The sequence below is a fragment of the Podarcis erhardii genome (genome assembly GCF_964252035.2).
Source record: "Podarcis erhardii genome assembly, chromosome: 13".
Classification (NCBI taxonomy): Eukaryota; Metazoa; Chordata; class Lepidosauria; order Squamata; family Lacertidae; genus Podarcis; species Podarcis erhardii.
In genome coordinates this window covers 25,486,669-25,501,897 of record NC_138502.1, presented here as the reverse complement: position 1 = coordinate 25,501,897, position 15,229 = coordinate 25,486,669, and the positions used below count along the sequence as shown (strand labels likewise).

General features: G+C 40.6%; 1 protein-coding gene across 1 annotated transcript; it reads left to right on the top strand.

Annotated features, from left to right (window-relative positions):
- Positions 1 to 7,797: 7,797 nt before the first annotated feature.
- On the top strand, positions 7,798 to 14,962 carry LOC309327046 (vomeronasal type-2 receptor 26-like; the record flags this gene model as incomplete). Its single annotated transcript, XM_081836082.1, has 5 exons — positions 7,798 to 8,004; positions 9,238 to 10,113; positions 11,021 to 11,248; positions 13,293 to 13,419; positions 14,061 to 14,962. 5 exons carry the CDS (start codon positions 7,798 to 7,800, stop codon positions 14,960 to 14,962), a joined length of 2,340 nt encoding a protein of 779 aa, XP_081692208.1.
- Positions 14,963 to 15,229: the final 267 nt, after the last annotated feature.

The following is a 15,229-nucleotide window of genomic DNA, read 5'->3' as shown; positions in this document are numbered from 1 at the left end:
ACGATTTCTGTTCTCATCCTGAAACAAAGTTCTTAACCCAAGGTACTATTTCTGGGTTAGCGGAGTCTGTAACCTGAAGCGTATGTAACCTGAAGCGTATGTAACCCGAGGTACCACTGTATCACCGTATAAAGGAGCCAAACCTATAACGCAAAAACAACTGAGGATGAATTAAAGCAAAATTGTACTGTATTCCTGAAGTAACCTACATTTAACCCATTTGTTTTATATACTATCTTGCCTTAAATAAATCTTTATTGCTTATTTAAAGAAAACCCGTCTGAGACTCCAACTTACTAATTATCCCCTCACAAAGGTCCCCCACAGGCTACTCTGGGCTAGAATTTTAAGAGGAAAGGAAAAGAAACCTTCAGGTAAAGGGTTGTTTGTGGTGTGTGTGTGTGGATTTATCTGAGTGAGAGTGGGCCCAACGGCATGAGAGGAAAAAGTGCCGTCATGCTCGTCACACCTTCATCCATCCATGCTATGTTGTAAAAGTGCTGACATAATGGGGAAATGGTTGCACTTTCATCCAAGTGGGAAAGGCATTGTCTTAACTGCAGTTCTGTTCCTTAGCCCTAGGCAGATGCCAATGTCAAAAAAGAATGAGGAAACTTGGCAATTTCAGCTTCTCTCAGTATCTTACTTTTCCAGTCTTCCCTTCTGTACTCTATATTTTCACATCTGTTTGTGATGAAAATTCATCAACATTTGTGAATTTCTCAAAATATAGACCTTTTAGCAAAGCAATATTCCCTTATTGCAATGCAATTCTCTAATATATATGCACTCATACACACACTTTTACACCAGTATATGCATTTTTGTATGCATTGCAAAATCAGGAGAAACATAAATTTCAAAAGCTGGCTGTATTTTATTTTATTTTTTAGTTCAGATCTTGTTTCGGAATGTGAAAATTAGGTAAGTTTGCCTTTACATGTGAATTTAATATCTCCCCCATTTCTGGACAAGTCTACATAATTGGGATTAGTGCATTTCTAGAATGAAAGGTAGAGGAAGCCTGTATGCTATTTAGAAATGAGAGGATTTACCTGTAGAATCTTGTAAATATTGAAAACAGTTGATATTGAGTGGGAGAATTCAGATGTCAGTTCCCCAATGACTGCCAGTAGATTGTTCTGGATATCACAGTTGTAATAGGGGAGAAAATTGTTTTTGGGAGAAATAAATTCCATTACGGCACGAGAAATCCAATTTGGATTCATATAGCTGTCATGGATGCCAAATCCAAGTGTACTATTGGGTAGGATCTGGGGGTTTTCATTGATCTCCTTTACAGCAAATGCCAAAGCCAGGATGTGCTGGTAGTTCTCAGTTATTATGCTTAAAAGAGATTGACATTTTGTTTCATAAACATCTTATACACTTTCCGAACCTGTATTATGGATTTTTTAAAAAGGCCTCCTCTTTAAATATTGTTGCCTGCAACACACTCCAATAAGCCCTTGCCTATTCACGCATATAGATCATTAGATTCCTGTGCAGCTTCTATCCCTTTCTCTTCCTAATGCATCTGCTGGTAGTTCTCAGTCGGTATGCTAAAAAGAGATCAACATTTTGTGTCTTAAACATATTCTACACTTTCTAATTTTTGATTTTTTTTGTCATTCGTGAAAATATACACTATGCGTCTTTAAACTGTAGTAGGTAAAACAGGAATAAGACAAGCATATCAGTCCACAAGCCTATATTAACTAACATTATTATTAGTAGTATTAGTTTTATTCTTTGAATTTATATACCACCCTATACCTGCGGGTCTCAGTTCACAGAATAAAATCAAGATATAAAACCGCAAAATACCTAATAAAAAACTCGCAATACAGGGTGGCTTTTTTGTACATGGAAAAACACCTTTACAGGGAAAAATGCCTCTTTAATTAACGTTGCCTACCCCACATTCTAGTAAGCAATTGCCTGGAGGTTAGTCATATTTCTATTCACTTCATCCTGGAATGAAAGAAAGTCCAATAGGGAAGAGAGCTTGAAGAGATTGGAGATGTAAAATGAATGAAGAATAATAATTTAAAGCCTCAATATATGCCAAGTGACTTTTTACACAGGAGGAAAAGACCTTCTTCCTTGCAGTTCCCCTCTTTAATTAATGCTGCCTGCAGCACACATTGTCTGGAGGCTATTTTTTTTTCTATTCACACACAGATCATGAGATTTCTGTGCAGTTTCCCTCCTTTTCTCTTCCTAATGCATGGTCACGTTTTCAAAGTGAAATTACTTTGCAGTGTTCAAGCCAGGTTTGCAAAGGTGCACTGTTGCATCTATTCCCTTTCAGCTACAGAATGCAATCTAGATCTAGTCTTCAATTAGATCGGCCTGGCTCTCCAACCGTCTAGACAGAAGTAGAGTATCAGGGAGAAATTTTTCTTTATACAAACGTTTTAGATAATTGTTGTGGCCCACGAGAATGTTTGTTGAAGGCAACTGGAACAATGCATCCAAAGATGAAATCTCCTGACTGATAATATCCGGGAAGAGAAGACTGGGAGTGCTGCATCCCACATTGAACCTTCTGGTTTTGGCATGCTGTGTGAGGCAGTAGAAGCAGCAACATTAATACTAACATCAACATCCTGAGTACAAATGAACACAGGTTGCAGGAGATGTAAACAGGGAAATCTCAATCTTTATAATCCCTGTAATTGCACCAGACTGTTTTGACTGACCCAAATGATCATTCTGTTTGCAGATAAGACCAAATCCAGCATTATCAAACACAGAGTACCAGAAATCAGTCTGATGGAGCCTTGTTACTCCTGAGACCCTGGTACTGGAGTGCATGGGAGTATTTATACCGCCCTTCACAAAGCATATTATTTATTTTCTTATTAATCACTCCATTTCCAGAGAGGACTCTGCAAGTCCCAAAGTTAACTCCCGTCCTTATGGTAATTACAGGGGACTCAGCTCAAAGCCTCTATGGCATTGCTGGAGAACACCTGTTTGTCATTCATGAAAGGAAGTATTTACTATGCACTGGATAGCGTTGTCTGGAAGCATAACTTGCCATTAAAGACTTCAGCTTATAGCCCTTCAGTAAAAAAAATAAAAAAGGCTGTAGGACAGGTCTGAGAGAAAAAAAAAAAATTCCTTCCAGTAGCACCTTAAAGACCAACTAAATTAGTTCTAGTTGGTCTTTAAGGTGCTACTGGAAGGAATTTTTTTATTTTGTTTTGACTATGGCAGACCAACACGGCTACCTATCTGTAACTAGGTCTGAGAGAGACTACGATGAAAAATTTCCCATCTCTGGAGAAAAAAAACACACTTTTGACATTCATGGATTTCCTTTTGGGAAAGGTCATAGGTCAGTGGTACTGGTTCTTCATTACATGCTCAAGGTCCCAAGGAAGCTTTGGTATGTTCCTCCAAGTGTAGATCCACTGAGATGAGCAATTTAGGATGATCACCAACTCAGTGGACTCATTCCTGGCTCAGCAGGCACTAAATCTCCAAACGTAGTTTAGCCAAAGGTACGTTACTGCTAGTTGCTCGTTCCTGGCAACCTGGCGCAAAACACTATTTTAAAGGCTTGCTTTCCTTGTGCCAGGTTTAGAAAGAGCAGCCGCAGGACCTCTGCCACTGAATAGGAATCTATCTTTAGACAAGCTTAACTTACAAAGGCTTGCTTTTTGCACTTATTGTGCATAGGATGGCTGCCTTAAATACAACACAACCCTCTCCAAAATGTGAAGTGGTATAGAAATGGCTTTAATAAATAAAACAAGAAAAGAAACATATTTTCTGAAAAATATGTTTTATGGTTATGGTGTTACTCTCAGCCTCTCTTTACTCAGACGTTATGAAAACATATCATCACTATACAGTACAGAAGTCAGTAGGAGAACACTTCAGTCTCCCAGGACATTCAATACAGGATCTCAAAACAGCTGTCTTATTACAAAAGAATTTCAGAAACAGACTTGAAAGAGAAATTGCTGAATTACAACTTATCCCTAAACTGGAGAGACCTGGTCTGAATAGAGATATTGGATTCCTGTCTCATTACATATGCTAATCATCTGCATACTATCTCTTGCTTTTTCCTGTAGGACTAATTGCAGTAGTTAACAGTCGTCAACAGGTTTACCATACACATTGAGTCAATCACCCATCTCCTACTAACCTCCTGAGAAAAACCCCACCCCACCCTCCCACTATATACAAGGGTCTGGTGACTTCTCTTTCAGTGTATCTGAAGAAGTCTGTATGCACACAAAAGCTTATACCAAGAACAAACTTAGTTGGTCTCTAAGGTGCTACTGCACAATTTATTATTTTATTATTTTGATATTTCGACTGTGTCAGACCAACACGGCTACCTACCTGAATCAAAACTTTATTTTCCTGTCAGCTTACACCCAGTTACCCTGGCCACCTTCCAAACCCAGTCTCTGTTTACATCTGAGGGCAGGAGGCAGAGATCCTTCTCTTGCCTTGCCAATGTCTCTCAATGGCCCTCTATTGTTCCTTAATGGCCCCAGTTGAGCCAGGTCATTTTGCATAGGCTAGCCCAGGAATTACTCTGCAGCTTGCATTCTCCCTTCATAACCCAAATAATCAAAATCCTAGTGTAGCCTTCTTAGACTTTACCGATTGGTTGGGTGAGCGTTGCTTCCGGAGAGGGAAGAAGGAGTCAAAAGACACAGAGGTTGGTTTAGAGAAAGAGTTTTTTATTTCTGCTCTCCGGAGCAGCAGAAAGGCACTTGCGTGGTCAGTTCACAGCAAGCACACTGAAAGAGAATTTTCATCCAGTATATATTCCCTCCAGACCCCCTCTGCCCCTTCCCCAGGAATCCTGCCTCGTGAGTAAGTTGATCTCCTTGAGCATCCTTGAGCATATACAGATATTCCGGTTCCTGTGTGCTTATCTTAGGGCAAGAAGGTCACCCAGCTATAGGAGTTTCCCCTGGTGCCGTCTCTGGGCCCGGGGGCTGACAGGCCTGACAGGCAAAGTCTGTGCGTCAGCGTGGCCAGGATATTTACAACCTACAAGATAAGAATCAGATCTTCCATCGCGTCTCCACTCGTTCCACTCGGAACTGACAAGGCCATCCATCACTAAGCCTTCCTGGACTGATAAGGGAGAGGCTTTGTTTGTACAGCTGGGTTCCTGTTATACATTGGCTCAAGTGCTCAAGTTAATGGATTTTAGCTAATGGACCCCTGAAGAAGGAATGCGGGAGTTACTGGGGCATGGTTCGGGTCGCTCTGCGTTCAGGCTTGGGTAACCTGTTCCTTCACTAGTATTTATTAATTTCTAGGGTTTCAGCCCCCCCAAAAAAACTTTTTTTGCTTTGAGTGCTACTTACATTATGGATAAAAGTCTGTGTGGGTCACAGAGCAATGGCCACGACTCTTGCCTTTATTCCCATGCAACCTGTCAAAAGTCAGATTGTAAGCAAATTGTGTTTCTGTTTGCATAAGTTCATCCAGAAGCAGTAGTACTTCATAAGTAAATACATACAGTGGTACCTCTGGTTGTGAACAGGATCCGTTTCGGAGCCCCGTTCACAAAATAAGCAGAATGCAACCCGTGTCTGTGTGGGTTGTGATTCGCCGCTTCTGTGCATGCACGTGACATCATTTTGAACATCTGTGCATGTGTGAGTGGCGAAACCCGGAAGTAACCCTTTCCAGTACTTCTGGGTTGCCACGGGACGCAACCTGAAAAGATTTAACCTGAAGCAAACGTAACAAGAGGTATGACTGTATAAGAATAACAGAAGGATGCTTAATAGCCTGGAGCCAATGGGGGAATGTCCAATGACTTAGTTAATAGCTCTCTAAGAGGAAATTAATCATTCTACAGGGGGAAAATTCCTAGCAGCTTCATCAAACATGATGCAACTTAAAAAGCCAATCATACTTTGAGGGCTAATCACCCCTATCATTGTCAAAATTACTGGTTTTCATCCTCTGACATAATGGATTTCCATAGCCCATTAGCAAGAACAACAATCAGAATCTGGAAAAAGCTATAAAACCCTTCTGTTATTCAGATGCTGATGTAGGTATAGGCTCTGTCATTGTTTCTACGATGATGTCCCCTTTAAATGATGGTGTACACTTCCACTGGCTGACTCCACCATGATCCTTAAGCCACAAATGTAAACCATGAGTATCCCTGTTTCACATTCTTTGTAATTACTCTGTTCATCTTCTATTTTTCTTCCTGCTTCCTGCTAATCCACTGCTTCTCTTTCATATACTTTGTATTTTGGGGGGCAAGCTGATAGATAATTCTCTGAGAAAGCTTTTCTACCTTGGTACGCAAAGGACAAAGTTATTTATATCCATAGATGAAGAGGGTAAACACATGACTAGATTTAATAGAAAAAAGTAATAGAAAAAAGTCACTCAGTGCTGGATGATAAAGTGAAGAGATAAAGAAAACAATCTGTTCAACGACACCGGTGTACAATGAGCCATTAATAAATATATGACTAGAGTACTGGCACACATATTATCCCACAAATCAAGCTATAACCAAGTGTAGCAGCAAAATCAACCACAATTTAAGGAAAATTGTAGCAAAACTGGTCATAGTCTCATATGATGCTGTAGATGGGAACATGGGAATCTACGTTCGGAGGGGACTTTTTGTTAACCAAATTGTGCTGGTGGTGATGTTGCTGCTTGTAACGCTGTGTCATACTGTATGCAAGATCCATTCTATTAATTGTTCCATATTTGATGATCCTCATCCTATTCCTCATGAATTTTACCAACCAGGAGATTTTGTCATTGGTGGGATTGTTTCTCAAGTCTTCTTCCTCTATAACAACCTCTCTTTCACGGAGCAGCCAGCACATATATTGATTGATGAACCAATGTAAGGCATTTTCCCCTTTTGCCTCATATTTTATAATAGTTCAGATCGCAATGACTGAGAGCTCATCATTAAGCAACATTACGATCCATAAAAATGATCCGTTATCTTTTGCTTCAGTTGACTTTAACTTATTGTATATTTCTTGTTTGATTGAAACTGTTACAGGGAGTGCTTTTTTCATAGTAGATCCGTCCCTGAGACATCTACTGCTTATCACCCCACTATTCAGGAAAAAAAAAATCAAACCACAGCTCACAGACAAGGTGGGCCAGCCAACAGTTACTACAGCAGAACCTTGGTTCTTGAACGCCTTGGTACTCAAACATTTTGGCTCCCAAACGCCAAAAACCTGGAAGTAAGTGTTCTGGTTTTCGAACGTTTTTTGGAAGCTGAACGTCTGATGCGACTGTCAGCTATTGTTTCTGGGGTGCCGGCGCCTCTCAGAAGCTGCACCATGGTTTTTGAACGTATTGGAAGTTGAATGGACTTCCGGAACAGATTACATTCAAGAACCAAGGTACCACTGTATTTGGCCCTGAAGCTACAAATCAAAATGAGAGACAGGGAGGTGCAGAGGGTGTAGCTCTAAGGAAAAGAAGAGGGAGAGAGGCAGCCATTCAGCCCTTAAATAGGGTGGTTCTCCCCTCCCAAGGCACCAAGTGTGTGCATGATTCAGAAGTGCTATGCAGACTGACTCTTTCAGCCTGAACAGGCTTCATATATGCCCCACTGGTGGACACCAAGGTGGAATGGGCAGCGGAACAGAACAAGTGGGAAAAATCCTTTCTCCCCTTGTTTTTCTTATTACTCCATTAAACAACTGTAGCTCTTATTACAGATCAGTACCTAAGAACTACCAGCATATTCTGGCATTAGCATTTGCTGTCAAAGAGATCAATGAGAATCCCAACATCTTATCAAATATGTCTCTGGGGTTCCGCATCCTCGATAGCTACTATTCTGCAAGGATGACCTATAAGGCCACCCTGAGCCTGCTTTCTGCACACCATAGATTTACCCCAAACTTCAAGTGTGACAACCAGAGCAATCTGATTGCTTTCATTGCAGGATGTGTCTCTGAAATCTCTGCCAACGTGGCAATCATTTCAGCAGTCCACAAGACTCCACAGGTAAGCTGTCAGTAGAGGTTTGTAGGTTTCACAACAATGCCACACCATATGATTTCAATCAAGCATTTGAAAAGTTCCCCTATTTTATTTTTGTTAGCAAATATACTAGAGGTAGGTCATAATGGTAAAATAATTATCAGATGAAAGACTAATGCCATTTTGCATTGCAGTAATAGATCAATAGTTTTCAGGTCATGGGCAGTAAAGTGCTGCCATTTTCTTCACTGTCCTCTTTTGAACCTGTTTCAGCCTACCTGGATCTTTCTTAAAGGGAGATGGGAATGGGAGAAGGTCAAGGAAACTGGGTATAGTTAACCGGGAGAATAGGAGAATTATGGGAAATGATACATAATGAACTGAAAAAAATGATCGAAAGTACTCCCCCCCCCCAACAGAGTCCTTTCTGTCGGGGATAATTCAGACTGAAATTCCCAGGTGTCAAAAAAGGTTATTTATGTATGCCACTACTGCGGCCTGTGTTTTGTTAGCCCCAAAATGGAAATGAGCGAGGTCCCAACCAAAGAAGAATAGCAACTTAAATTGACAGAATATGCGCAGCTTGCAGACTTAACATATAGAATAAGAGAACAAGAATAACATATGTTTAGGGAAGATTGGAAAACATTTATTGAATATATGGGAAATAACTGTGTACAGCTGAAAATGCTGGCAGCATTAAGATAAATTCAACAGTGCAAATAAGTTTTGATCGATGTAATAATGGAATACTGAATGGTATAGTTTTTGTAAAATATGCAGGGATTTATGATATGCAAAATAAACCATGGAAAGAGAAGAGAAGTCATTGATATCTTAGGGATGTAAAAATGAGTACTTTAAATTGTAAAACAGAAAATTTAATAAAAATTAGAGAGAGAGAGAGAGAGAGAGAGAGAGAGAGAGAGAGACTTTGTGCGGGAGGTGCACATTTTAAGCACTCTTCAAATGCCAAATATCTGAATGGTCATCACATCAAAGAGGGCAAAGACTTGAACTCTCCTGCTCAAGGAGTCAGGACAGGACAATATTGGGTTGAAAATTATGAGAAATGTATTAATGGTAAGCCCAATTCAAAGAGAGAATGAATTACTAAAGGGTAATAGGTGACGATTAAGAAGAGGCTTAACAGCTATTTTTGTTAACTGTTGATGGCCTAGTAGATTCTAACACTTTGATAGCAAGATTTAACACACTTTTATTTTATGTGAAGGTTACTTATATTCTTTATTTCAGATCACTTATGGGTCATTTTTGACAGCAAAACGCACCAAAAGGCTGTTCCCCTTTTTGTACCAAATGGTACCCAATGAAGCCCAGCAATACGTGGGAGCTGTGCAGTTATTTCAGCATTTCGGATGGACATGGGTTGGGCTCTTGGCTGTGAATGATGACAAAGGGGACCGCTTTTTACAGACAATGGTGCCACTGCTTTCCCAAAACAATATCTGTCATGCCTTCATAGTAAGAATACCAAAACGTTCTTTTGTGGATGAGTTAATAGCCTTGCTTATACAGCGGCTGAGAAGCTTTCACATTATCACAGAGAGAAAAGCCACGGCAGTCTTTGTATATGGAGAACCTCCATCCTTTCAGGTTTTGAGAGTGTTGCTGTTTCTAGCACCTTTCTCGTCACTGCCACCTTTCAGTAAAGTATGGGTTATTACATCCCACTGGGATTTTGCATCTCTCTCTGTTCAAAAGATTTGGGACATACAAGCCTTTCATGGTTCCATATCCTTCGCAGTTCACTCAAATGAGCCATCAGGATTCCAAAGGTTCATTCAGAAGATAAGACCTTACTGGAACAAAGAAGATGGGTTTATCAAGGACTTCTGGAAACAGGCATTCACCTGTTCATTAAAAATGTCTAAATGGGAGGAGAAGGAGGAGGAGGAGGAGGAGGAAGATGGAAAAAAAAGTTGCACTGGGTCTGAAAAGTTGGAGAGCATTTCTGGAATATTGTTTGAAACGAGCATGACTGGCCACAGCTACAATATCTACAATGCTGTCTATGCTGTAGCTTATGCTTTGAATGCTATATATAAATCCAGTTCCAAACTTAAAAGGTTGGTTGGGAGACATGCATTTCAAAATATGCAACCATGGCAGGTAATTACAATTCCATACTTTAGCAATAATAACAAAACAGGCTAGTTTATGCCCCAGACATAATATGAATTCTTGAGCTAACATAAAACAGTTGCATCAGGTTTTTTTGGTGTGTGTGTGTGTGTGTGTGTGTGTGTGTGAGAGAGAGAGAGAGAGAGAGAGAGAGAGAATTTTGAAACATAGTGCAAAGCACATAATATGATGGTGATTCCCCCCATTATCTGGAATCTAACAGAGAAAAATTACAGCCAAAAATAGAAACGGAAGAGAAATGTTGGTCATTAGTTCTGTGCTTTATGATTTTAAAATGTTATGATGTTTTAACAATTTTATGGTACATAGCCATGAATTTATGAGTTGGTGATTTATTTATTTATTTTTATGATCTTTTTTATTCAGTTTTACACTACGCATTTAATTTGAAACATTAGACATAATTATCAGCGTTTAGGATTCCCTGAATCCTTACACTTCCTTCCATCTTTCCATGGTTTCCATTTTCAATCTTTTTCAACTGCATCATATACAGTATTTTCTCTGGGTTTTTTTTTTTTAAAAAATATTCCATCTTAGTTTTTTGTACATTACACATGTTACTCAAATCCTGCCAAAGTTTTTAGTTGTTTACAGTGTTCTCTTAGGTAGTTTGTATTTCCCCCCCATTCCTTATTATAGTTTCTCTCTTCCTGGTTTCTGATTTTCCTGGTCATTTTTGCCATTTTGGCGTAGTCCATCATCTTCACCAACCATTCGTCTCTGGTCAGGACATGAGTTGGTGATTTATTAATACTCTTATAAAAATGAATAAATATACTGTCTGAAAAAGGGCAAGACTTCCAAGAAGTCTAAATATTAAAATTATTTCAAGAAACTGTTATTCCCTTGTTAACATTCTTTTTCAAGCTAGGTCCATTATTCTCTAAGAAGAACCATATTCAACAACAGTGTTGGAGACACTGTGCATTTTGATGAAAATGGAGAATTAGTTACAGGTTTTGATGTTACAAACTGGCTGATGTTTCCCAATGGTTCAGTGGTTAGAGTGAAAGTTGGAAAACTGGAACCTCAGGCTCCTCCGGGCAAAGAGTTAATCATTAATGCGAGCCAAATTGTGTGGCATCAAAGCTTTAATCAGGTGAGTACATCAAAGTGAAATATTCAGTCTTGGCCAGTTCCTCATTCTCTTCAGTTGATGAATTACGCTAGTTAGCATTATTTTTAAATAAAGCAAACCAGAATTCCTTCCAATTTTTGTAAAGAAACTATTTTAAATTGATGGAATCAAACGTGTCTGGCTCAGATCTATTATTCCAGTGTAATGACTCATCAGGTTTGGCCATTCATTCCAGTATTTTTCACTGAAGACTGAAAATAGCAGCCTGTAAAATATGTGGGTAGAGAGTCGTCTCTAAGCCTCCTATTTGTAGTCCAACATGTTCATGATGGCAACAGCTCCTTTTTTTTTGCCACCATCTTTAATTAGAATATCAGGGCTGCTTTTTAGTCTGCAAATGGCAGAGCATTCAGCACAGCTAAGACTGTGTCATAAACTGGTACCATTTGCTGGTCATCTCAGCATGTATGGAGAGGCAACAGAACTCTGAGCAGAATAATAATCCAGTGTTCAAACCATCTGGAGAGATCTATGCAGAATTCCTGAATCTTTCTGTTTGTTTTTCTTTTGCTGTTTTTCAGTGTGTTGTCCAGTGGTCAACAGTAGTTGGTATTTGTGCACTGATGCTCTGGTTATGGTAGAAGCATCCCTAAAGCCATGGACAGCAGAACATAGATAACAATATCTTATGCTGATAGGCCTATGCTAGACATTTAAATAAATTGCATAGATTGCACACTCTGTTGATATTTACATGACTTTGTAGTGTTTTTTTAAATGCATAAATATTTATGCATGCATAAATATTGAAAGCCTCCAGGTCTCCAGAGGCACATTTGTGTTTTTGGTGGCACAGAAGAAGAGGTCCCATAAAATGGCAGACACTATTGACTGGACCAGTGTGTAGCAGGCTGGATTAACAATATTGTTGGCTGAGTTTCTCAGGAAGTCCCACAAATGCCTTGGCATTTTTGTGGCATATGGTCTAAGAATGGAGTCCATATAACCAGACACCTATACTGGCAAGGGTGGCCTGGAACATTTTGCTTCTGTATGCAAAATGCCTCCCCACTGCTGCTTCCCACTGTTGATGCTGCCATACCCCACCCCCTGCAGATTCAGGGTCCCTTCTTCCCCCTCATGGGCTGCCACCCATGCCGTCCACCACCACAACTGCATCCTCACCTGTGGCTGCACCCATGCTGCTGCCACAAGAAAGCAGCAGCAGCAGCAGCAGCAGCAGCAGCAGCAGCGAGGGGGCAGCATTAGTTGTGAGGGCAAGAGCACTGTTGTGGGAGTGGTGGTGGCAGCATGGGCAAAGTTGCAGAAGGGGTGGCAGCAGTGCAATAGTGAGGGAAAGGATGGGGAGGGGAGTTGGTTGGATCTGCCGCCTGAGGTAAATTGGTTCACCCTACTTCATACAAGGGGGATGCGGGTGGCGCTGTGGTCTAAACCACTGAGCCTAGGGCTTGCTGATCAGAAGGTCGGTGGTTCGAATCCCCGCGATGGGGTGAGCTCCCGTTGCTCGGGCCCAGCTCCTGCCAACCTAGCAGTTCGAAAGCACGTCAAAGTGCAAGTAGATAAATAGGTACCGCTCCGGCGGGAAGGTAAATGGCGTTTCCGTCTGCTGCTCTGGTTTGCCAGAATTGGCTTAGTCATGCTGGCCACATGACCCGGAAGCTGTCTGCAGACAAACACCGGCTCCCTCGGCCTATAGAGCGAGATGAGCGCCACAACCCCAGAGTCGTCCGCGACTGGACATAACGGTCAGGGGGTACCTTTAGCCTTTTACTTCTTACAAGCACCAGCCTTGTCTACTGGGATAGTTAGTACCAGTGCCTGAAACTATGGGATGCCCAGGGTTGATTGGTTTGTGCATTTTGGGATGCTTGAGTTAACAATATTGTTGGCCGAGTTCTGGGAGTTGCAGTTTTGGGAGTTGCAGTTGTGGCCCATGGATACATGAAAAATAGTTTAGAGTTTGGTCTCTTCTTTGGTCTTCAATGAAGCAAACTGTGTTTAATAGACGCCTTGCTGCTAATCACACCTTCATATTTCCATGCAGGTGATGCCAGTTTCTGTATGCAATGATAACTGCTATCCTGGCTATAGTAGGAAAAAGAAGGAGGAAGAGAAATTCTGCTGTTATGATTGTGCTCCATGTCCAGAAGGGATGATCTCTAATCAGAAAGGTATAAGGGATAACCAGTAAATTTCACAAAAGACACAGGGAGCATAAAACACCAGCAAAATACATAGGAAGCAAAAAAAAATAAATACCCAATTCCTTTTTGTTTGTTTGTTCCTGGTATTTCTTGCCCCTACTTCATCTTAAGGTCCCAGGGCAAATTACATAGACTAAAAATACAATTACAAAGAAACCATAATATACATATAAATATATAAAGTTTTAGTGCCAAATACATCTCTGTGAGGAGGGAGTTTTATCATTTTGGAGCCACCACAAATAAGGCTCTTTCACAAACCACCCAATTCTGCCTCCATATATTTAACCACCTTTTCCAAAAAACCTGCCAGTAGCTCCTTAACTTTGATCCCAATATCTTCCCTCTCCTTCTCATGAATCACCCTGAATTATGGAATTACTGAGATACAGAAAAACACATAGTCGCTACATTACCACAGCACAGAACGATGTGTAAATTCAGAACCATGGGTACGCAAAAAGATGCAATTTCTATTTTCTTTCTTTCTAGAGCTAGTAAAAACAAAATCAAAAGCATACAAAATTCATTGATTGTTGTAACTGATTCTTACAGAAAGATGTAGTTCGGCATCTTGAAATACTTATTATAACTTCATTTTGTTTCAGACATGGATGCCTGTTTCAAATGTCCAGAAATCCAGCACCCCAATATTGACCAAACTCAATGCATTCTCAAGGTCCTAAGCTATCTGTCTTATAAAGAAAATTTAGGGATCATCTTAACTATTTTGGCTATTTCCTTTTCTTTGATTACAAGTTTAATCCTTGGAACGTTTATCAAGCACAAGGCCACTCCCATTGTCAAAGCCAACAACCAGACCCTCACCTTCATCCTCCTCATCTCCCTCCTCCTTTGCTTCCTTTGTTCCTTGCTTTTCATTGGACAGCCTGGAAAGGCCATCTGCCTTCTGCGACAAACAGCTTTTGGTTTAACCTTTTCTGTTGCCCTTTCCTCTGTGTTGGCAAAAACTATCACTGTAGTCCTGGCATTCATGGCAACTAAACCAGGATCCGAGATGAGGAAATGGGTGGGAAAAGGACTAGCAAACTCTATGGTCTTTTCCTGTTCCTGCATTCAAGCAGCTATTTGTATAGTTTGGCTACTTACTTCTCCGCCATTTCCAGATATGGACATGTACTCATCGAGTGGGGAAATTGTATTAGAATGTAATGAGGGTTCACCTGCTATGTTTTCATGTGTGTTGGGATATATGGGTTCCCTTTCCATTCTCAGTTTCATTGTGGCTTTCCTAGCCAGAAAGTTACCAGACAGTTTCAATGAGGCCAAATTTATCACTTTCAGCATGTTGGTGTTTTGCAGTGTTTGGTTAACTTTTATTCCAACTTACTTGAGTACCAAAGGAAAATACATGGTGGCTGTGGAGATCTTCTCCATCTTGTCCTCTGGTGCTGGATTACTGGGTTGCATCTTTTCCCCAAAGTGCTACATCATTGTGCTGAAGCCTGAGCTGAACAGCAGGGAACATCTAATAAGGATGAAGAAGTGAAGTAATCTAAGTTCATCTCTTCTTTGTGCTCTTATATATCCTTCACTGGAAATCATGTCCTCCAAATCATGGAGAGCCACTTGTTGTGGTGAGCTCACCAAACTGCCTTCTTGGTGCTGGGGCAGACCCATTTGGATGACCTCCTCACCTCATTGGTTGCCCCTTTGTTGCTGGGGTAAATTTTCTGTTGGTTGGGGTTTGATTGGCAACTAAGGGGCTATTTCAGGGGCTGCACAAGGCGAAGTACTTTGTCTTTCTCATCGTGCA